Source organism: Pelodiscus sinensis, chromosome 25 (assembly GCF_052426305.1).
Source record: "Pelodiscus sinensis isolate ZL-2025 chromosome 25, ASM5242630v1, whole genome shotgun sequence".
Taxonomy (NCBI): domain Eukaryota; kingdom Metazoa; phylum Chordata; order Testudines; family Trionychidae; genus Pelodiscus; species Pelodiscus sinensis.
In genome coordinates, this window is record NC_143076.1 from 17,469,595 (window position 1) to 17,493,985 (window position 24,391).

The 24,391-nt window shown below is 50.8% G+C and overlaps 2 protein-coding genes across 2 annotated transcripts in view; one reads left to right on the forward strand and one right to left on the reverse strand.

Moving 5' to 3' along the window:
- The window catches only part of GRIK4 (glutamate ionotropic receptor kainate type subunit 4), a 368,975-nt gene that overhangs the window by 136,655 nt on the left and 207,929 nt on the right, over positions 1-24,391 (forward strand). The window contains exon 2 of the mRNA XM_075909747.2: positions 3,189-3,320. Coding sequence (XP_075765862.1) covers positions 3,239-3,320 — 82 coding nt within the window. The 5' untranslated portion in view covers positions 3,189-3,238. The remainder of the gene's footprint in view (positions 1-3,188; positions 3,321-24,391) is intronic.
- LOC149521708 (uncharacterized) lies at positions 16,007-18,422 on the reverse strand. The gene is made up of 2 exons (XM_089773389.1): positions 17,585-18,422; positions 16,007-17,064 (listed from the first exon to the last, which is right to left on the reverse strand). Exons 1-2 carry the CDS (start codon positions 18,072-18,074, stop codon positions 16,604-16,606), a joined length of 951 nt encoding a protein of 316 aa, XP_089629515.1. The 5' UTR covers positions 18,075-18,422; the 3' UTR covers positions 16,007-16,603.

The following is a 24,391-nucleotide window of genomic DNA, read 5'->3' on the forward strand; positions in this document are numbered from 1 at the left end:
CTATATACCGTTTTAGAGAGGAGGCGACCACATCTGTATGCAGTGTTCAAGGTGTGGGCGTGCCATGGATTTATATAGCGGCAATAAGATATTCTCTGTCTTATTCTCTATCCCTTTTTTAATGACTCCTATCATTCTAGGAGTGCACGAGAGGGGATGGGATTTTCAGTGCCTCCTTCAAAAGAGCTCTGAGCACCACGTGTCTATTCGCAGTGTCCTCAAATCTCTGCCGTTGACTTTCAAGGTGGGGATTTGCTGATAGTTTCTGACGATCCCACCTGGCAAGTTATACGTGCTGTGCTAGCTCCGAGGTCTCTATAAGAGACCAGGGCCCTGCCAAAATGCACAGCCCCGGGGTCAGTACTCAGCCACACGACAGAGCAAGCAACGCAATCTTCCCCCACACACCCTTGACCGTGGGTGTGCGTCTGGACTTGGATCCCTGTTGAAGAACGGGAGCGCACGGCAGCCTATTGAATTTTAAGTTGCTCTGCTGGGACTGCCAGTGAGGAGGCCAAGTGGGCCGTGTCTTTTCCTTTTCCCCTGGAGACCAGCCAGCTTGTTTTCCTTCAGGTCACCAAGATGCCGTCCGATGGTAACCACCTCCAGCCGTTACCAATTGGGGGTGGGTCTGAACCGGTGGCTTAAGGTAGATTAAAGTCCAAGACCTGGGACGAACCAGCATTAGACCATGCAAAGAAAATTAGAACCGACAATTAAAGCTTCATTAGCCGTATGCTCGAAACAAGAAAACCAGGGAAGAAGTGGAACCGCTAACTCCGACCCAACAGTCCCCAACCTGATACAGTGCAGTGAAGTTCTGGGAAATGTCTCCCAGAGGTCAGTCCCCTGCTAATTCTCTGGGGTAGGACCAGCTTAGCTCACCTATGGATTATCTGGCAGGTTGTTCAGGTGCCGCTTTAGATCTGAGCCGAGTTCAGAGCTGAACGTCCCCCATCTCCAGAAGCCGAGAAACTTCTTGCTTGTGAGCTTGACCCTAGCATGCCCCTCTGGGGTACGTACGTGCTGTCAGCTCAGCTGCAGTGGATGGGTTTTGCGGAAGGCCTCCAAGGGAGGTTCTGATAGACGATCACTGCCACCTTGGTCCTATTCGCCCGCCTTGTCCCTCATTTTTCATTCCACACCACTCCAGCCCTCTGGCTGCCTGGCAGCTCCCTGGATCCCCGAGCTATGTAGCAGCAAAGGGTTCTGTTTCCCCTTCTATCATGCTGTGCCTCTCCTTGGTCTCACCTATGCAGTATTTCCCCTCCCTTCCTCCAAAGAGTCCTTCCTGCTTTTCTTGTCATTGACGGTCTCTTCCCCGTCGTTGCTCCAGTTTGACTGGCCAGTGTCTTGTCCTGTGTAGATGGGAGCATGCCTGACTCCCCAGCTGTGAAGCACTATGTCTGTTTCCGGCTGTGTGGGAATGTGTTTATAATGGTAATGAGATGACACAGGAAACTTTTAAACCCTGTGTCTAGGGACTGCACGGAAATAACTGCCCTTGGCTGTATTAGCAATCTGTTCTTCTCCTCCCCCTTTCCTCTCGCGCCAGTGAGTCGCTGTGATCTTTATCCACTTCTGCAGCTGCCTCCTGGGGTTGGGAGGAAAACCACTGTCAGTTGTGTAACAGCCCCAAGCTATAGATCAGCAAAATGACCGGTGACAGATTAGGATGGATAATTAGCACCTCAGGCTTAATGAAAAAAACACGCATCCCAACCTTCTGATGTTCGCTCAGAGAGTAATGCGGCGAGCATAGCTTTGCTCCTGAATCAAGGCTTGGGGCTGTGGTGTGGTTGGTGGCTTGGCTATGTCTGTTTTCCAGGTGACAGCTTTTGAAACCGCGTCCTCCAGCTTTGATGGTCAGCTACAGCCGTAGGGCATGTCTCCTTCTTCCATGCTTGTGAGAGTTTGCTCCGTATTTGACTGCTCTTTAAAGAAGATCTGTCTCTTCAGACCTCTTCTAGGGTTATGAAAGTGGAGGACAAACACTCACAATCGAGGAAGCCCAATGGCATAAGTACTTGCTCTTGATTTTTATATAATAAGCAAGTTTTATAGGACTGGAAGCAACCTTCTGGGCCATCAAGTCCTGTCCGCTGCTATAGAATCATAGAATACTATGACTGGAAGGGACCTCGAGAGGTCATCGAGTCCAGTCCCCTGACCTCATGGCAGGACCAAATACTGTGTAGATCATCCTTGATAGACATTTATCTAGCTACTCTTAAATATCTCCAGAGATGGAGATTCCACAACCACCGTAGGCAAATTATTCCAGTGTTTAACCACTCTGACAGTTAGGTACTTTTTCCTAATGTCCAACCTAAACCTCCCTCACTGCAGTTTAAGCCCATTGCTTCTTGTTCTATCCTCAGAGGCCAAGATGAACAAGTTTTCTCCCTCCTCCTTGTGACACCCTTTTAGATACCTGAAAACCACTATCATGTCCCCCCTCAATCTTCTCTTTTCTAAACTAAACAAACCCAATTCTTTCAGCCTTCCTATCACAGGCCGGCTCTTCATATAATCCCATTCACAAATGTATCCAGCTCCATCTTCAAGCTATGCAGGTAGCTTGCCCCCTCTGCTCATCCAGACTTCTAATTTATTCCTGACCAATGTATCTCCTCTTTGTTCCAGTTTTCAAAACACGGGCACATCAGTGAGGGTGCCTAGCAATGTTCCCTCTAATTTTTCCATCAATGTGCAGAATAAATGTGTGCACCAAGGCATGTGCACCATTAATAGAACCATGTACTGCTGGCGGTTGGAGGCTGTGGGTGCTCTCTCCAGCATGGCTGCCCAAGCACTCAGCTTTCAGGGAACACTGGTGCCTAGTCCTATGGGTGGATGCTTAAATTGCTATGTAGGTATTTAGGGGATCTAAGTGCCAGTTTTTATGATACTGTCTTGCTTTGTGTATCCAAGTGATTCCTTCCACCACTCTGCTTTGAATGGAGTCCCTGGGTCCAATTTTGCAGGTGGGAACTGGGGCTTTGAACCAGCTGGGGAGTTGGTGGGTCAAGGACGTGTGCTTAGCGGCTCTGGCTCACTGTCATGCTTGCCCTGCTTCTGTCTGGTTGTGGGAGACGAGATGAACTGTCCCTGCCACCAGGGTGCTCTTGCATGCTCAGCGGGTTTCACAGCAGGGTCGCTAACCATGCAACCTCTCTTCTTTGCAGAGCTATGTCATGCCCAGGCCACCACAGGGATCCATGAGGATTTATAGAAGATGCCCCGGGTCTTGGCGCCTCTGGTGCTCCTTCTGGTGTGGCTAATGAAGTCCGCTGCCAGCCCCCACTCCCTGAGGATCGGTGAGTAACAATCCTGCATGCGTTGGCTTGAACCCCCCTCCCCTATCCAAAGCTGGGAGGCATTGGTTGCTCTCGATAAAAATACAAGGCCCGAGTCGGCTGTCACTAGTGTGTCCTACCAAGCGCCCGTGTGCGGAGTAAGTAAAGCAAGGCTCATGCTTAAGCCTGTGATTTAGGGCCCCAAACTTTCCCCATCAAGCCAGCCGTCTAGTGAGCGAGGCTTCTGTAGCTGCCTAGCGCTAGCTCCCTGCTAGGAATAGTGTCGCCACTGCAGGAGCATCAATCAAATGCAGCTGGTGGCGAGTATTCATGTTTGCATTGTTTTCATCAAGTTAATGTTTCCCTGTGGGAATCTTTTATATATAAATTTGTGGTGCAAGCCCCTTGGGAAAGAGGAGCTACGGAATACAATTGGATTTTCCTCGTCTCCGATGCCGAACGCTCCCCTGTAAGCGCTACGCAAACAGCAAAAAGTCTTTCCCCAGCAATATATTTTCGTCCTCGCACCAGGGAGAGTGAAAAATGTGAAACCCGGGTTGAATGTCATTTAGCCGCATTATAGAACCATTAACTTCGCCAAGATGCTTAATTCATGAGGGACCCACGCTTATAAAAAGGAGTTTGTGAAACCGGGATCATCAGCATTTATTTGCTGCCTGTGCGGGTTAGAGAAAAAGGCAGTCGGAGGCTCTGGGAATGAAACTCACCTTGTCCTGACAGTTCGCTCTGCTGTTTTAAGGGTGGAAACTGCTTTCCTGCTTGCTGTCCCTGGAGCTTGGGGTTGCTTTTATTGACTCTTTGGAGCTGATAAGAGGCTAATCGGTTTCCTTTTCACATATCGGTGACATCTGGAAGAAACCCCCTTCTACCTTTGCTAGTAGAACACTGCTTGTGCTGGTTGGGGCTGGGGGTAGGGATGTCTTCATTCCTGAGGTAACTACAACTTGAAGCCCTTTGTGGCCTTAAGTTAGTGGTTTTCAAACTATTTTTCTCATGACCCCATTGAAGAAAAATTGTGATGGCCCAACCTAATTATATCTTTTGACTGGAGTGTGGGTTCTGGGGTGGAGCTGGGAATGAAGGGTTTGGGGTGCAGGAATGGGCTCATGGCTGGGGCAGGGGATTGGGGTGCTGGGTTGGGCACGGGCTTACCCTACACCAGTGTTTCCCAATTGGTGTTCTGGGGAACCCTGGGGATCCGCGATGTGAAAGCAAGGGTTCCGCGAAGAGCTGGCACTCCCCGGCCCCATGTTAAAGAGACAGAGCCATGGCAGAGGGCTTTTTTTTTTTTTTGGTCAATAAAACGTGGCAGGGGCCTTTTTTTTTTTAAGGCAACTCTAGGGGTTCTGTGGCCAAATAAAATTGGGAAACACTGCCTAGACCCACAGAGCAGTGGGGGATTCTATGGCTGGCGTCTTGCTGCCCTGGCGCCTCAGACCACACTATGCCCTGGGAGTTGCCAGTAGCGGGTCCTAGGCAGAAGTGCACAAGCGTCTGTGCGCGCTGCTCTTATATGCCGGCATTGTCTACCCCAGCTCTCATTGGCCGGCAACCGGCCAATGGGAGTGGGGAGCTGGCAGTGTGAAGGGAGAAGGCAGTGTGTGGAGCTGGACCTGCTGCAGTGCTCTTCTGGGGTATCGGGACAGGGAGGAATCCTGCCTTAGCAACCCCCACTAATCACCTGGTGACCCTACAGAAAAGCGACCTAGTGCCTGGCATTCCATGACCTAATACTAGGTTGCAGCCTGTCCTTTGACCACCCCTGCCATAAACTATCACCTTTCTGAGAGCGGGAAATCAAGTTCTCCTCTCTCCAGAGTGGGGGGGATTTAGGCTGCAATTCTTCCTGTCCTTGTGACCACATTTAGCAATTCAGAATATAAATCAGCACTTGCTCCTCTATCCATTTCCGGGGCTACAAGGAAGATTGGATAACCAGTGACTAGCCAACCTAGAGACAAGAAGAGACTTAGAACAAAATCATTACAGGAAATAATGTATCTTCCAAGCAAAAACCCAGCTCAGAGCTAACATAAGACATAACATAAGATAAGAACGGCCGTACTGGGTCAGACCAAAGGTCCATCTAGCCCAGTATCCTGTCTGCCGACAGTGGCCAGCACCAGGTGCTCCAGAGAGGGTGGACCGAAGACAATGATCAAGCGATTTGTATCCTGCCATCTCTCTCCAGCCTCTGACAAAGAGAGGCCAAGGACACTGCCAGGTATCAGTCATGTTCTTTATGAAGACCCTGGTAAGTTTTTTTAAAAAAAAAAACCTTCCATCTAGAACTGGCTGGAAAATGGAAATCCCTTCCAAGGAAATATTTCCTGTTTTTTTAAAAAATTTGTCCCAAACGTGGTAAAAATGTAAAAACTGTGAAGGCTTTTGCAAGAAGAGCTTTCAAGAAAAAAATCCTTTTTAGGGCAACCCGGAGAGAATTTGTCAGTTTCCTGCTTGCCCTGGAGGCCTCGAGCTTGGAAAATGAAATCAACGAGAGGGTTGGAGGGGCTAAGAGCACTTAGCTGGGCAGCTCTCCTGGGGAGCTTTTGTCAATTTCACTTTCTGCTTGTAGAAAATTCCAGTTTTGCAAAAAGGACTTTTTTCATCGGCTTTTCAGATGATCATTTTCCAGCCAGCTCTGTTTCAGAGCCTGCCTGCAGGGGGGTCGATCCCTGTTGTCATATCTGTTCCTGGATCACTTCACTTCTTTGTTTGCTAGGCCTCTTGAACATGCTCAAAACCAAGCCCCTCCATTTCCCCCATGGGTCAGTGCTTTTGCAGTCTTGTTTACCTTGTAGGGATTTGCATTAATTATTCCCCAGTGAATTTAGTTCATTCATGCTTTCAGTGACTTCCTCCCACTCCAGTGCTTGTCTTCCTTCAAGAAAGAAATTAACCCCTGCATACTTGGCAGAGAACAATACAATGGGGGAGGGGAAGCTGCGTCACATTTTTTTCATAAGAAAATAACTCAGAAAGTTCGTAGCTCTCCAGAGTGGATGCTGGGTATTTTGTATCTCCAGCATTTGTGGTTCACGTGTAACAACTGCATGGCATTAACTCAGCTGACAGAACCTCATTTTTTGTCTATGGGCAAATCGTCTGCCCGGGCCAAATAACTGGGTGGGCGCTGGGGATGTTTTGTGTGGGCATCCGGTGTAAAATGTTCTTTTGGGGGACTTCAGTGGGAGGTGAGCCCATAATTGCTGAGCTGACAGCACTGCAGGAATCTGACGCATCTGCGTTTGTGGCATCTCCCTCTCCTTTTCCTGCGCCTTTCCCCTGTCTGCCCATTCCTTCTCCACACTGTCTGAACTATTCACCTTCCAGGCCTCTGCTCACAGGCCCGTTGCGGCACCAGCTTGGGGGATCTGGCTAAACCTGTCACCTGGGTCCTCTTCTTTCTCCCCCTTTGCTGGCTTAGTGGTCCAGGCATGTGGGTGAGGTACCTTGCAAGCCACAAGTACAGCTGTTGCAGATAAAACACCCAGAGGTTCCGTGATGGGTTGGTTCTCAGGAGTAGCCTTGGGGATGTCACCTGGTATGCTGATCAAACTCTGTGGGGCACCCCACTATTCTGTCCTGCTGGGCCAGAAGCTCAGGTCTCCCCCTTCCAAAGTACAGAGTTGGGGTCACCACCCCCAGCAGAGCAACACAGATGCTGAGCCAGTTCAGCTCAGGGAGGGCTCAGCTCTCAAGCCTTTACCACCACCAAAAGGGAACAGAACCCCACATAAATCCATCTTACTCTGGGCAAAAGTTTTAGACAGAGAACGCACGTAAGCTTAGCACTCTTTGAAAGAGAGAGTTCCACAGTGATTCCTACCCTCCTCCCACCCCGGTAATAATTATTTACACTGGGCTTGATAAGAAATAAAAGTATTTGCATTAAGTATAAAATGCAGGATTTTGTGGTTGCAAGTGAAAACAGCAGATCAAAATAAGTCACTAGGTTAAAATAAATAAAAGACGTCAGCTAATTCTAATACACTAAGAAATGTGTTACATGCAAATTCTTACTGTCAACCAGGGGTGGGCAATAGTTTTTTGCCAGGGGCCACTTCATAAAATTTTTGAAGTGGCCCCTGGCTGCACAGGAATGGGCGGGGCATCAAGCAGAAGGGGCGGGGCATCAAGCGGAAGGGGCGGGGCATCAAGCGGAAGGGGTGGCCAAGATACTTCTGGGTTCCCCACCCCCAGACAATGATTGGTCTGGGGGTGGAGGGAGTGCCTCCCCCACACACACATTCCTCCTAGGTGCCCATGCCCCTGGCGTGGGAGGAGACTTCCCATGCTCCCCTGCCCCTTGGTCAAATAGGGCCTGGGGGCGGGGGAGCATGCAAAGCCGTCTCCTCCGCTCTGTCCCCACCCTGTGAGCAGTGTGCCGCACTTCAGAGTGCCACATGCTCCTGGAAGGATGGGAGGAGGCTTCGCGGGTGTTCCCCTGCCCCCAGGCCGTAATTGGCCTGGGGGAAGGGGAGCAGCAAGGCCTCTGCAGGCTGGATCCACCCTCTTGGCAGGCCAGATCTGGCCCACAGAGGCCCTTCTGCCCACCCCTGCCCTAAACTGTTGTTCTTATCTCAGGCTAGAGTTGATCTTTTTGTGACCTGAGCCCAGGAGCTTTGCCTTCATCCTTTTCACTACAGTTCTTTGTTTCCAGGTTTCTTCATGTGTATCTTCTTAGGATAGGGAGGCAATTTCAAAAGCCAGCTGAAGACAACAGACTGATCGCTTTTCATTCCTTAAATGCTCTTTCCCCATGGTGGGAACCCTTTGTTTAGCACTCCTCATCTGGATCGAAAAATACCAGATTCAAGATGGATTCCAGCACCAGAGGGCAAGGTCATATGTCTTCCTAGGAACAACCACAGTTTGGACTTACCGGAAAATAAAACCATTCACAGGTCATTGGTTTGAGTACTGAGCCATTAAGCTCCTCAAGTTTCATTTATGGCCCCCATTAGCACATTTAGAATTAAAAATAGTTTCACTCTTCATATGTCATACAAAAATGATACGTGAACAAAAATAGGATATGCACAATCAGCAGATAGTAGCTTTAAAGTGGTATGTTACATGACCTGTTTTGCATAAAGTGTCTTTGAGTTATGCATATTCATAAGCCAATTTTAAGCCAATTTTCATACAGCATGGGAAGGCTGTGACAGGTTCCATTGTCAGTACAGTCACAATGGAAAGCACAAGCGAAGGTTCGGTGCTTTCTCTTCCCTTGCTCCCCTAAGGCTTTGTACAAGACGTGCTTATGGACACTTGTGCTCTGGCGTGTGGGTGGTGCCACTCGCAGCACAAGCCCTGGTGAGTCTGGCCCATCAGAGGTGAGGGACATGAGAGAATTGATCAGCCCTGTGGAATAACGAGAATAGAGCAATGGCACGGAATCCTGGCACCATTTTCCACTAGTCGTGGTGATTTCAGCTGCTCTTGAGGGTGATGAGGGCACAGAGCACACAGCTGCTGCTGCTGTCTCAAGGCTGCCTGGGCCGGTATGCCACTGGCCTCTGGTCTGCAGTGGTGCCAGGTGAAGTTATCACTGGCCAGCGGGGAAAGGGCCTGGCTAAGGAGGAAGACATAAGGCTGCTGGATGGAGAGGATTGCCAAGTGCAGGTTGCACCTCCCTACACCGAGACTCTCTGGTCCGGCAACATCTGTGGTCCAGCAGGACCATGCGTGTTCCTGGGTCAGAGAGCCCTGGTGGCCAGGAATCAGGTAGCAGGAGGCTGGCACCTGGGAGCCCTTCTGTGCTGGGAGCCTGCCAGGGCTGCACAGGATCCCAGCGGGGAGCCGGAGCTGGGGATGCACAGCAGCCTGGCAGGGGAACCAGGGGGCTGGAGCCAGAGCTGAAGTTGAAGCTGGGATCCCAGCACAGGGACCGGGCCATGGCAGAGGAGCTGGGCCGGGGCTGCTGCCAAGCTGGGACTATCTGCAGCTGTAACCACCACCAGGTGGATTTGAACTTGGGACATCTGAAGTGGAGTATAGGAGCCAGGGCCGGACTAAGGGGTGGGCGAGCCGGGCAGCTGCTTGGAGCGCCAACCGATGTGCGAGCGCCTGATGGCAGCTGTAAGGGGTGCGCGGCGTCCCTTATAGCCGCTATCAGGCACCACGTGCCTGGCTCCCGCAGCGCCAGCCTCCCCCATCCCCGCGGCACCGGCCAGCAGCGCCCTTCCCCCCACGGCCGCGGGGCCCTGCACGGCCAGGTGTGGCCCGCCCCAGGCTGCGCGCCAGCAGTGGTGGCTGGGCCGGGCAGTGCATGCGCCGTGTGTGCAGGGGGGGCCCGTGCACCCAAGAGGGGGTGGGCCTGCACTGTGTGCCTAGGGGCGGCACCACTCGCCCGGGCCCGGGGTACCAAAATGGCTTGGGCCAGCCCTGATAGGATCCTCTACCCTCTGAGCTAAAAGCCAGCTGGTCCCAGCCCCTGCTGTAGAGGTCTCTTGGGGTGTGTCTAGACTACATGCCTCCTTCGACGGAGGCATGTAGATTAGCCAGATCGGAAGAGGGAAATGAAGCCGCGATTAAAATAATCGCGGCTTCATTTAAATTTAAATGGCTGCCCCGATCTGCCGATCAGCTGTTTGTCGGCAGATCGGGGCAGTCTGGACGCGACGCGCCGACAAAGAAGCCTTTCTTCATCGGCACAGGTAAGCCTGGTTTCACGAGGCTTACCTGTGCCGATGAAGAAAGGCTTCTTTGTCTGCGCGTCGCGTCCAGACTGCCCCGATCTGCCGACAAACAGCTGATCGGCAGATCGGGGCAGCCATTTAAATTTAAATGAAGCCGCGATTATTTTAATCGCGGCTTCATTTGCCTCTTCCGATCTGGCTAATCTACATGCCTCCGTCGAAGGAGGCATGTAGTCTAGACACACCCTTGGTCTTAACTGTTGCTGTGGTCTAGGTGCCACTGCATTGCTCAGTAGCCACGCTAGGTGTGTGGGTTACACAGGCAGCCCGGCTGGTGCCAGAAGCAGAGCCAACAGCGAAGTAGCGAGCTGGCTGCAGGTGCGGCAAATTCCCTCATTCAGGATGGATCAGGTCCCGGGGGTGTCGGCCCAGGGAAGTCCATCCAACCTGTACTTCCAAGGAAACTCCATTGAGTTCTCTTGGGAGGGTTCAAGGCACATCCCTGGATAGGTAAACAGCTGCTCAGCTGATCCTGCCTCCCTCTCCAGGGGAATGAAAAGCGGATGATGATGTTGCTTCCCTTTGTTGTACCAGCCACCTTTTCTAGCAGGAGTCAACCGGTGAAAAGTCAGCAGCCTTGTCTTAAGTTGGAGAGCTCTCAATATGCCATTATAATGGGAAACAGGTTTCTATCCTCACTCGAGGTTCCTTCCCCTGCAACGGGCTCACACACACCTGACTGCCGAGACGGCAGTGGAGTCTCCAACTGGTCCAGGCTCAAGATGTAGCCAGACCCTGTCTCCTCCTCCTCCTTGTCCTCACTGTTCATGGCAGGGTCTGCGTCTCAGACTCTTTGGACGAGTCCACAGTGGTCTGTGGGATGGCGGGTCTCCGCTCAGTATGTCGTGCAGCTCTTTGTAAAAGCAGCAGGCCTGTGACTTGCCGCCCAATTGAGTGTTGGCCTCCCTGGACTGCCGCAGCGCCTTTGCTTTCACGCACCAATGTTGCTTGTCCCCTTCACGCTCCTCCTCAGGCATCTCACATACAATTTCCTTGTAGACGTCCATATTTCTATGGCTGATCAGTAGCTGTGTCAGCACAACCTCCTCTCCTCACAGGCCCGGGAGATCCAGGGCCTCCTGGCTACACCAAGCCAGGGCACAACTGGAGCATGTGGCTGGTGCGGTCGGCTGGTCAGTTGCACACAACAGTGGAGAGCTGCTATCTGTGCTTGCTGTACTGGACAGTCAGGAAAAGGCATTTAAAAAATTCACAGGGTTTTAAGGGGGAGGCAGGAAAGGGCTTCTGGTCTCTATGTCCTCTGGGCAGTGGAGTTCAGAACTGGGACAGAGTGGTCCACGTCAGGCATTGTGGGAAAGCCACTGGAGGGTAACACAATTCTGCACTGACAGCATCATCGAACTGGCAGGAGTGTCAAGAGGTCATTAAGTCCAGTCCCCTGCACTCATGGCAGGACCAACCACCATCTAGACCAATGGTCCTCAACCTTTTGGGGCTGCTGGGCTGGGAGAGGCTAGGGCTGCGCATGCGCCGGGCGCCCGGGGCACAAGAATGGCTCGGGCCGGCCCTGGTCACTAGGCGGGCGCCCATAAATGCCCCGGCGGGTGCCATGGTACCCGTGGGTACCGTGTTGAGGACCATTGGTCTAGACCATCCCTGACAGGTGTCCGTCTAACTTGCACTTAAAAACCTCCGATGATGGAAATTCCACAACCGCCCTAGGTGATTTATTCCAAGGTTTAACCACCCCGACAGGCAGGGCTCCCAGCTGATCCCGGGCTCCCCGTGGCATTTCAAAGTGGCACGGAGCCTGGGGTCAGCAGGGGAGTCCCCAGGGCTTCGTTTTTTTTGCCTTTCAAGTGTAGCAACAGCTACACTTCAAAGGCGGAGGCACCCTATTGACTAATCGAATAGTCGATGCAAAAATGCATCAACTATTCGATTAGTCAATTACCCGATACTTAACATCCTTAATCCGGAAATCAGAGGCATAGGCCGAAATGGCCTGGATGGTCACCTTAGCATAGGGACACCCAGAGGATGGGGATGCATCCCTGATCATGGTGGCTAATAGCCATGAAAAGGAAAATCATGATTAAAACTATAGGGGCTTATAGCCAACCTCGTTACCCCTCCCACGTAACTGCCAGCAGCTCGCTCCACACAGCTACCCACCGCCACTCCAAACAGCCTTTAGCGTCGTGTCAGACAAGGTGCTCACGTTCTCTTGTGCGACACAATTGTCCAGCACAACTGAGGCCTTCGCGATGGGTATCGACGCAACTACAACAACCGCTGGCCACGGATAGCTGTCCCCACGTGTGGACAGGGCCTCATTTTGCAGTGGGACCCGAGGGAGGTGGCGGAAGCGGGGTTAACGCTCCAGGCCAGGAACAAAGGAGCTGTATGCACTAGGAAGAGGAGCAGTTGCTGGAAAACCTTTCCACTTACAAATATGAATAACATTTAAGAAAACAAAGCTCCCAGTGGGGCATTAACTGGGCCGCTCTCCTCTGGCTAAATGTAATTAGCGCACTGCCTGCCCACTTATCACACCTATTTCTGGGAACAACAGGTTTAAGTACCGCCTATTCGGAAGGAAGAGGAACTAATTACACCTAGCCAGAGGGGAGCAGAGCGGAGAGGAGAACAGCTGAACTGGAAAAGAAGTAGGTCAATAAAACACATATGTGATTAGCTGTATACCGGACTTGAACAGCAGTCTTGTTAAGGGATTAAAAATAATCCTTTTTTTTTTTTTTTTAAATCACCTGCAGCTCAGGCAATCCTTTGAAAATGGTGGACGCCCCTGCAGCACACAATTTCACGCCCAAGTGGACAGGTGTGTGCAGAGCCATTATTATAAATAACATATCACTTTACATCCATACGTCTCCAACTGCTTTCCGGCTGGATTGCAGTAGTGTCTCAAGGCCCTGGTTCGGAATCGGACTTCACTGTGCTAGGCCCTACACACATGCAGCATCAAAAGGCAGTCCTTGCCCAGTGGAACTTACTGGGGATGTTACATTGCGGTGAATCAGCGAATCGATTAGTCGATGGAATTTCCATGGACTACTTGGTTAGTCGATAAGGGAGGTAGGGGGCGCTTTCTACCACCTGGCTCCTGTTACATTTAAACAGCAGAATTGCAGTGGGGTTAGCTCATGGGGGCAGCGTGAGCCGGGACTAAGCAGGCCTGGCTTGCGCCGGCCCCGGGAGCTGACCCCACTGTGGCTCTGTATTTTATATGTAGTAAGAGTCCCTACATTTAAAATGCAGAGCCACAGTGGGGGTTAGCTCCCGGCGGCAGCTCGCACTGGCTCCAGAATTTTGTGGCTCTGCCCACCCCCGCACCACGGAGCTTTTAAGCTGGCTCCCCCCCTCCGTCACTGGCTCCCGCTTCCCCCCTCTTGCTGCCTCTGACACAGAGGCAGCAAAGGGGGGGGGGAAGGAGCGAGTATTTGACTCGACTACCCAATAAGCATATGCTTATCGGGTAGTCGACTACTCCCTTGCATCCTTAGAACTTACAGACCGTGTGGTGTAATAAAGAATAGCTGTTGCATACCCCCTGCCTAGCATCTTGTAGGCATCACAGCAGAGGTGAAGCTTAAATGTCTGGAGGCAGATGTAGTTTTTAGAGGAGCTCCTCCAATGCATAAGAAGCAGCACGCCCAGTATCTTCATCTCCATTTTTCACAGGCAGGCATGAGGAACTGGGAGTGGGGGAGGGGTTTGAGCCTTTGCAAATCAGAATCATGAGGGCTGGAGCCAGAAACCAGGACTTGTGACGCTCGGTGTCTGTCTACACTACAGCAGCACAATTCAGGCACTGCGGCAGTGCCTCTAGAGCAGCGTTTCTCCACCAGTGGTACGAGGAGCCTTAGGGGTACTCAAGAAGCATCTGAGGGAGTACATGAGCACAACTGAAAAGAGGAGAAAACTGAATTTTTGTTTTTAAGTTTTACAGCACTTTATTATTTGTGTACTTTTTACACCCAAAAATTTCATCGCCCACCCGGCTATGATGAAGTTGTTTAAACAAATGTGTTGCAATGGTAGAAAAAATGTGTGTGTCTGAAAATTGTAGGTACTGAGGGTACTTAAAATGTTTTTATTTTAAAGGGGTACTTTATAAAAAAAGGTTGAGAAACACTGCTCGGTAGCACGGTGGTGTAGATGCTTCCTGCCTTCACAGAAGGGTTTTTTTTTTTTTGTAGCAGTGAAGGTAATTCTCCTCTTGGAGAGATGGTAGCTAGTCAATGGAAGAATTTTTTAGTCATTGTTGTTCTGATATTTCATTCCCACTTGTCAGATCATATTGTTAAAGGAATGTTTAGATTGGGGGAGAGGGAAAGAGAGGAACATAACATAACATAAATAAAATCCTTGCTGATGCATGTCCTCCTAAATTTGTCTGGTTGTGACGTTATAAATGTTTCTTCTTTTTTTTCCCCCTGTAAAAGAAACTCCAGTCAAGTCCATTATGGTGAAATACATTCATTGTTATTCTTTATTTGTTACTGGCGTGCGGCGGAAGGTGCAGCAAAGTATAATATTCATTTGTTAGCTATTCAGCCTCCTAATATTGTTTTTTCTGCTCCTCGATTAGAGTGATATTTTATTTATGCTCCCTGAGGTATGTGCATAAATCCCCAAACCACCACAAATATGTCAGAACCTTTCAATAATTCATCTTCGGGAAATGCCCTTTGATTTCTTTTGACTCTCCCCAACTAATCCGTTTCACAGTGACTGACTGCCTAGCAGGAGCTGTGGTACCTATGTTGGTCCCAGGGAGACAAGGTGGCTGAGGTAAATGTAACTTCTGTTGGTGAGAGAGACAAGCTTTCAAACTTGTCTCCGACCTGAAGAAGGCTCAGTGTAAGCTCAAGAGCTTGTCTCTCTCTCCAACAGAAGTTGGTCCAGAGAAAAATATTACCTCACCCAGCTTGTCTGCCGGGGGAAAGAGCAGTTGATAAAAATGATGCTTCTCTTAGCCCGAGCCTTCAAGTCCTTGATGGGACTTTTAAAGACGCCAGTCTTTCTAGACAACCAAGACAGAGCGGGCCCTTCCAAGATAAAGAGGAGTTCAAGCCCTGTGGGAAAAGCCTCCTGGTGCTGTGCTGTCTAAGACATCTGTGTGCTTGTGATGGGGCGAGCCAGCCCCACATTGAACTCACAGGGTGTAGCCAGGTTGCCCTGTCTAAAGGAGCCCTGCCCCACGATCCTGCCGGGCACGCTCAGCTTGTAGCCCAGCTGTAAAAGCCTTGAGAAACAGTCAAGCCAGTTTTTCTGCCTCCCAATTTCGACATTTCCAGGCCACCTTGCAAGCTCCCCTGTCAACAGATGGAACAAAGCATTGTGGGTAAGTATCCCGCAGTGCAGTGCAGTGGGAAGGCAGAGCTTATCCCTGCACTTCTTGAGATTCCCTTGTAGTCCTGTGAGCTCTCTGTGCTGAGGAATGTCGGAGGAGCACAGCCGTCTCGCCAGCCCACCCCCACAGTAGTGGCCTGCCTGCCGCTGTGTTCCTAGCCGGGCAGAACAGGAGCATTCCAATGATTTGCTGTTTGTTTGTTCCCCAATTGGAACAACTCACTCAGCTATCAGATAGTCCCTGGAGCTTTAAAAGGGGAGGGGCACGTGCCTGCCAGGCAGCAGAGATCACAAAACACTGAGCAGAGCCATCAGGGCAGGCATTGTGGGATACTGGCGGGAGCCAGTTCTCTCCACAGAACAATCAGCAGAGCCCACACTGGCTCTTGGTTGACAATAAAGGGAAGGGAAAAGACAAAAGTCTCTCACGGAGTGGAAGTTTTTTTGTTGCCTGAGCTGGGTGTTTTTCCTGACAAAAGTCTCATCACAGTGTAAATGTTCTCAGGGTACGTCTACACTACAGCGCTAGTTCGAACTAACTTAGTTCGAATTAGTTAATTCGAACTAAGCTAGTTCGAACTAACGCATCTAGAACTAAAAACTAGTTCGAACTAGCGTTTTGCTAATTCGAACTAGCAAGTCCACATTGAGTGGACTCTGAACAGGGCTTAAGGATGGCCGGAAGCAGTGCTGGCAGGGCATCAGAGGAGGACTTAGAGCGTGGAGATGCTGTCTCAGGCTAGCCGAGGGCTGTGCTTAAAGGGTCCCGACCCCCACCCCGGACAGACAGTTCTCAGGGGTGCCCCGCTTACAAACCAGTCCTGGCTTGGAGTGCCCGAAGTACCCACACTGGGCACATCACACCACTCGGCCATCAGCCCGGCTGCACTTGCCGCAGGCTGCCATCTGGGGAGAGGGGACAATCGGGGGGCTGCAGGAGAGCTTCCACCCCCAGAACCCGCAGAGCCAGCCCAGTCCTCCCCATCGGGGGCTCGTGCCCCATTCCTCCCTCACCTCCTTCCACTTACCCTTCCCTAGCCCCCCTTCTTATTGATGTACAAAATAAAGGACACATGTGTTCAAAAATAGAAACTCTGTTTATTTAACAAAACTCGGGGAAACTGGGAAAAGGAGGTGGGAGAGGGGAAGAGAGAGGCTGGGAGAGGGGAGGGGGAAAACTGGGAGGAGGGAGCTGAAAGGGGGAAGCAAGGGAAAGGAGGGGGTGGGGAAACTGAAGGATCAGGGGTGGGGGTCTCGCCGGGCCGACCGCCTCCCAGTACAGCGAGGGAGGGGGCCTCGGCGTCCCCGGGGCGATGGGGTGGAGGGTGCGGAGGTTGAGGTGGGGGGTGTGGACATTGAGGAAGAGGTTGTGGGGGTTGAGGAGGGAGAGGTGGGAGGGGGAGCAGGAGTGGGAGGAGGGACAGCAGTTGGGGGGACAGCTGGTGCAGGATCAGCACGGGGCACCATGCTCTGCAGCAGGAGCTGCAGGTTGGTGCTCAGCCCTCGGACCTCAGACAGCAGCTCGTGGCGGACCTGCAGGTCTTCCCGCATCCAGGCCTGCAGTGTGCGGTGCACCGCTCGCAGGGCCCCAAGGTGCTGGTCCCGGTACTCCTGCTCCGTGCTGGCAGTCCGGAGCAGGCCGCGGGTGCGGGAGCATGTCCCAGGCGGGGTGGTGCGCCCTGCACGAGCAGCTGGTGCAGCTGTAGAGAAAGAAGAGAAGGGGTCAGTTCTCCCTGGGGACGCAGAGGATGATGCCCAGCCCCCTCCCCAACTCCGCAACGTGAGGGTGACCATGTCCTGCACCGTCACAGCCGCTGTGCTTGTACAGAGGCCATGGTCAGGATGTCTGGCTCTCCCCGGGACTGGAAGCTGCCCCAAGACCGCACCCATGTCCCTGTGCCATGTATAGTGTGGCCGGGGCGGTGGGGGGAAAGGGGAGATGTCCCCTGCCTCCGTGTAGAGGGGACATGTGAAGGGAAATCATCCTGCTGGGTCCTGCCCCGGGGTCGGGAGCATGTCACGTCTCTTTGCACAAGCATGTGCCTATTGGGCAATGGCCCCTGGGTGTCACGCAGCTGGAGCCACCTGCCCAAGGGTGGCATGGCACGTGCTCGCACGTGTACAGGTGTCTGCGTGATCCGTGGAAGGCATGGCCCACGCGCGCGGTCCCTGGTCTCCCTCCCACCTCCCCCCCCGAACTACTTAATTCAAACTACTTACCCGGTACGGTCTCCCTGGACGACCCTGCCGACTCCGGTGCTGGGACATCCTGCGGTGGCCCCTCCGGTGTGCCCGGGTCAGGGCCCTCCAGTCCCGGCTCGCTGTCCCCCAGGCTGGCACGGACCGCCCTGCCCCCCAAGAGTCGGTTGAGGGCAGAGAAGTAGGGGCAGGTGGCAGCCCCTGCTGTGGCGCCACCCCTGGTGGCCCTGGCGTACGCCTGGCGCAGCTTTTTAATTTTAATGCGCACCTGCTCCTGGGTGCGCCTGTGTCCCCTGGTGGCCATGGCGGCTGCTATGCGGCCATAGACGGCCGCATTCCTCCTCCTAGTGCGGAGATCATGGACGTTGGGGGCCTGCCCCCAAACCTCAATGAGGTCCATGACCTCCGCACTAGTCCAGGAGGCCGCGCGCCGTCTACGGCCCCTGGCTGGCCCCTGGGTGCTGGGGGACTGGGCAGGGGACATGTCACTCCCACTGGCTGCCTGGCTCATGGTGGGGCCACTGCTTCGGGGCAGAGACTCCTGGCAGGGCTGGCTGTCTCAAGTGCCGTCTGGCCAGAGTCTACCCCTTTAAGGGCCCGGGGCTGGGGGAGAGGAGAAGAGTTTTCCTGGTTGTGCCCAGAGAGGCCACCAGGGGGAACCTGGGAAGGGCTAGCCTCCCACTAGTTCGAACTAAAGGGCTACACAGCCCTTAGTTCGAACTAGCTAGTTCGAACTAGGCGTTAGTCCTCGTAAAATGAGGTTTACCTAGTTCGAACTAAGCGCTCCCCTAGTTCGATTCAAATTCGAACTAGCGGAGCGCTAGTGTAGCACCTATTAAAGTTAGTTCGAACTAACGTCCGTTAGTTCGAACTAACTTTGTAGTGTAGACATACCCTCACTGTTTTGTCACCAACAGTCAATTTTTAGCTACAAAACATGGCAGTGTAGACAAGACCTTAGTCTCCTAGAAATGCTACCTGCAATCTCTCTCTCTCTCTCTCTCTCTCTCTCTCTCACACACACACACACACACACACACACACACACACACACACACACTTTCAATTCAATAGACCCCCAAAGTATTAAACGTAAGTCCATGAGGATTGTCCAGGATATATCTGGCACATAGTGGCTCTAGTTTTTACTGCAGTCTCCTCATAATAAATCTCTGTGGAAGTCCCAGGACAATGCTGTTAAAGAGACACATGTCACAAAGGTCTTCGCTGCAGGAAAATCACCTCTTTCTGGGGCTTGTATTTATTGGTTTTGTAGTGATTCAAACTTAAAAACATCAGTGTTCAGAGTCCCAAAGCTGAATTCTTCCTTACGTGCAGGACAAGCAAAACAGCAATGGACACCCGGGCTGCCCAAATTATACCCACAGCTCTGCCTGGACCAGCTGTTCCCAGTCCTTTCTCCTGCATTCCGTTCTTCACTGAGATCAGTTGCTTAGAATTGCTTGGTACCTAATGATGTGTGTGCATCTGCTCTGATCTCAGCTGCTTCCTCCGAGCCAAGTTATGGCAGAAACTCCCTGTGAATGGGGGTGGCGGAAGGAGCTAGGGGAGATAGCTGTGCACCCCCTGCACCACTATCTTCAGGCAGGGAAAGGGCATTGTAGTAGTTCTTACAGCCACTCTTCTCTGGCAGTTTCTGGGTCACCGGTGTGCGGTCCCCCCCCCCCCGCGCAGTGGATGCATCCTTCCTCCTCCTCATCTTGGCAACTGGCACCCATGCTGTTACCCTTCCCCTGGATGTCTCCATCGGAACTCACGCTAGCTAGAAGACTAGACTGAGCTAGGGAGTCCTACTTGCTCCCCAGTCACTGGCTTCCTGCTTCAGCCAGTCTGCTGTTCTTGTCGTAGTGAGCACAGCCAAGCCCTGCTCGCACCTCTGTGACAGTGATGGTGGCAGAAAACATAGACGACCCCCTCCCCTATACTTCCATTGTGCGGGCACATCCCTTCGACTGCAAAGCGTGTCTCCTGGCTGCGTGCGCCCTTGTCCCCCGCCCTGTGTCTCCCACGCGAAGGCCTCACGGAAACAAATGGCCGAGATTCCTTGCAAAACCTGGCGAGAGTTGGAACAACTCAGACAACTGCCATTTATTTTTATCTAGGATCTCTTCTGCCAAAGCAGCGACAAATGCTTCCTGGCCTATTGCAAATTGCTGATAATGCAAAGAACAAGTGAGCGCGTATGTGTGTACTGTCCTCGTGGGGTATAGCAGTGGGCAGGGAGAACGGATATGACGCTTGAGAATGGACTTCCTTAGACTCTCTGGTAAGGCTGAAGGTGATGAAGGCATCATGAGGGATGGATCCTGCCTTCCAGAGCATTTGCCTGTGGTATTTGCCCTTGAGAAGTGATCCAGCATTTGGATGAGTGGGAACAAACATCACGAGGTGCCAGACCATTTGCATGCAGGGACACATTTTTTGGGGAGGAAGCACGGTCATGTAACTGAGGTTTGCAGGAACAAGATTAGAAAGGCAAAGGCACAAACTGAGCTAAATCTAGCTAGAGACATAAAGGGAAACAAGAAGACATTCTACAAATATATTAGAAGGAGGAGGAAGACAAGGGCAGGGTAGGCCCATTGCTCAGTGAAGAGGGAGAAACAATAACAGGAACCTTAGAAATGGCAGAGGTGCTTAACGACGTCATTGTTTCGGTTTTCACCAAGAAGCTGGATGGTGACAGGATGCCTAACCTAGTGAATGCCAGTGGAAATGAGGTAGGTTTAGACGTTAAAATAAAAAAAAAGAACAAGTTAAAAATTACATAGAAAAGTTAGATCTCTGCAAGTCACCATGGCCTGATGAAATGCATCCTAGAATACTCAAGGAGTTTAGAAAGGAGTTATCTGACCCTTTAGCTATCACCTTTGAAAAATCATGGAAGTCGGAAGAGATTCCAGAAGACTGGAAAAGGGCAAATATGGTGTCCATCTATTAAAGGGAAAGAAGAACAAGCCAGGAAACTACAGACCAGTCAGTTTAACTTCTGTGCAAGGAGGATAACAGAACAAGTAATTACGGAATTAATCTGCAAACATCTCCAAGATAATAAGGTGATAGGTACCAACCAGCATGGATTCGTAAAGAATGATCAATCTGATAGATTTCCTTGACAGGATAACAAGCCATGTAGATAGGAGGGAAGTGGTAGTTCTGATATATCAAGACTTTAGTAAAACATTTGATACGGTTTCGCATAACCTTCTTATGAATAAACTAGGGAAATACAACCTAGATGGGGCTACTATAAGGTGTGTGCAGAACTGGCTGGATAACCATTCTCAGAGAGTAGTTATTAACGGTCCATAATCATGCTGGAAGGGCATAACAAGTGAGGTTCTGCAGGGATCTGTTTTGGGACCAGCTCTGTTCAATATCTTCAACATTGATTTAGATGATGGCATAGAGAGTTTGATTATTAAGTTTGCAGATGATACTAATCTGAGAGGGGTTGCAAGTCCTTTGGACGATAGGGTCAAAATTCAAAATGATTTGGGCAAACTAGTGAAATGGTCTGAGGTAAATAGGATGAAATTTAATAAGGACAAATGCAAAGTGCTCCACTTAGGAAGGAACAATCAGTTTCACACATACAGAATGGGAAGCGACTGTCTAGGAAGGAGTACGGAAGAAAGGGATCTAGCGGTCCTAGTGGACCACAAGCTAAATATGAGCCAACGGTGTGACGCTATTGCAAAAAAAGCAAATATGATTCTGGGATGCATGAACAGGAGTGTTGTGAGCAAGACACGAGAAGTCATTCTTCCGCTTTACTCTGCACTGCTTAGGCCTCAGTTGGAGTATTGTGTCCAGTTCTGGGCACCGCATTTCAGGAGAGATGTGGAGAAACTGGAGAAGGTCCAGAGAAGAGCAACCAAGATGATGAAAGGTCTAGTGAGTATGACCTATGAGGGAAGACTGAAAGAACTGGGCTTGTTTAGTTTACAAAAGAGAAGACTGAGAGGGGATACAATAGCAGTTTTCAAGTATCTAAAAGGATGTTACAAGGAGGAGGGTGAAAAATTGTTCTCCTTGGCCTCTGAGGACAGGACAAGCAGCAATGGGCTTAAACTGCAGCAAGGGCGGTTTAGGTTTTACATTAGGAAAAGCTTCTTAACTGTCAGGGTGGCTAAACACTGGAATACATTCCCTGGGAGGGTTGTGGAATCTCCATCTCTGGAGAAATTTAAGAGCAGGTTAGGCAGACATCTAGCAGGGATGATCTAGATGGGGCTTGGTCCTGCTGCGAGGGCAGAGGATCGGACTTGATGATTTCTCGAGGTCTCTTCCAGTTCTAGCATCTTATGATTCTGTGCTGGGCTGGATCTAGGTTCTGTTCCCAGTTCTATCACAGGTGAGTCATTTTTCATTGCCTTCTCAAACAGGGGGTGTTCATGATATTTCCCTATCTCACAGGCACCGTGTGAGGATAAAATCCATAGGCACTTGGAAAGTGCCCAAATACCAAAGTGATGGGACTGTGTAAGTATGGGGATAAATACAGACCTTAGTTTCCCTCTGTGTGGTGTTGTCCCCATCTGCAAAATGGAGATGAGTATCCTTCCTCCCACCTTTGCAAAGTGCTTTGCATCACCCGAAGAAAAGCACTGCAAGCACTAAACGTTGTTTATCTGCTTGTACAATGGAGCCAGTAGGTTGTGGGTACAGCTGGGCAAATACTGCCGAATATTTTTCAGGTTTTAAAAGGCTTCCTATGCACAATGTTCACGTCTCTGTTTATGTTCATTCTCGATGAATATTCCAGCAGCTTGAGTTTCCTGTCAGGAGCGTGAGAGGGGCACAGTGATATTCAAGTGCAAAGAGTTGAATATTCACAGAGCGTGAATTTCTAATTGGTTGTCGGAAATGTTCACAATACAGAAGTAAACGTTCTGCCAGTCCAGTTAAAGTGAAATATACCCCTATGACCTCCATGGCCAATCGAAACCATAAGGATTGCAATTATTTGCAGCAACCTTCTCATTCAATAGTCACAGATGAAGCATTATTTACAGAAGTTATTGGGCAAATAATGTCAGATAACTAATAAATGCGAGGCAACGTGCAGAGAGGAATTCACCAGCAAAAGAGGCGGAATGTCATTGAATGATTGTTCATCCGGCTGGAATGTATTTCAGGCCAGGTGGAATATGTAGATCAGTGTCTTGCAGGCTTGTGGCACAGAAAAGCCACTTATTACACTGAATGTTGCCACAGAGAAAGAGAGAGAGACTCGTTAATTGTGGCATGACGTCCTGATGTTCCATCGTTATCCACATTCTTGGTGCAATGCTGATGCAGTGCAGTTTCAGGATGCCGGAACATAGTTATTTGGTGGCTCTCCTGGGATTCCCATGTCATAGATTTTTGTGCAGTCTTGGCTGATGGGGGGGAGGGGGAAGGAATATTTCTCCTTTCCTTTCATTTTCTTGGCTGCCTGGAGGAATTTGTGATGCTATGGTCTGATTTCTTGGCAGTCTCTCCTCTTGGAGACTTGGCAGAGTGAGGAAAGAATCTCTCCGATTGAGGGATTATAATGGAACGTTGTGGTTTGTTTTCTGCTTACTGGGGTTCATGGCAAATTTGTTTTTAGTGAGTAACAGAGTTTGAGATTTCCAAAGCTGTGTAAGGGATTTGGATTCACAACTAACGAGACCTGGGCTCCCCAAATTCTCATATGGCTTAGCCCAGACACACAAGGCTTCACTAAAATGCATGGGAGCATTTGTCCCCTGGGAGGGATCCTCTCCAAACCCAATGAGTGCAACGGACTGTGTTGGCGGGATTTTTGTCCTTTGGAATGAAATGAGCGTGGGATTGTCCCTCATAAATCTGACCCACAGTGGGGATCTAACAGGCAAACTTTTCTCCCGTGGCTGGCGAATGAAATCACAATGATGTGCTCAAATCGGCCACCAAATCGTAGCAGGGCAGCTGCTCTGATATCGGCACAGGGCTCAGTTAGAGTCCCGTACATTGTGGGTGTGTGCGTGGGATGAGAGGGGGCTGACGATCCACACTGGAAGTGAAACAAGCCAGCGGTAGACAATCTCGGTTCAGCCCCCCGCCAGCCAATGGCTCTCAGCCGGCAAAGGCTGCGGGGTGGAATGGTTAATTCTCCCAAGGACAATGTTAATGAATTCTACTTGCACTTTCGAAGCTGTGGGGGTGTGGAGAGACGAAATGGAACTTGATCTGAAAATGATGGCTGAATGTCAATGTGGCTGTCGAAGCCAATTTGGGAGGCTGAAAGCGCTGAAAGAATTAAGAATGTTAAATGGAAATAAGTCTACTTGGTTGAGATGAAATAGGCCTTAAATGAGAGAAATTATCAGTGGATTACCCTTGTTAGCACACTGCTTTATTTAATAAGCTGAGCTGGAAGCTGCGGCTGGGATTCTTGAAGGAAAGGCGCAGGCTTTTTTAGGGGACGGGATGGGGGGCTAGTGCAAGAGCTGGGCTTGCAGATCTGCTCCCGAATATGGGGCATGCTGGTGGGTTGGTAATTAATGGTCTGGGAGGAGTGTCAGATTCCACGAAGGATCCTGTTTGCTGCTTGAAGAGCAGCTTGTTCTCCGTTCCTACCTCGCTCGCTTTCGCCGGCAGAAGGGACCCAGACCAGTACTGCTGCCGCTTAGCTAATGGTCGTTATGGGGAAAATTCTCCCGGGTGCCATGTGCCAGCTCAGAGATTTGTGCATCGTTTAAGCCCTCCCATGGCCAATAGAATCATAGGCTCCTGTAATCATTGCAAAACAGAGACACAAAGGAATTGAACCTCCTGCATGTAGAAGGCAAAAAAAAA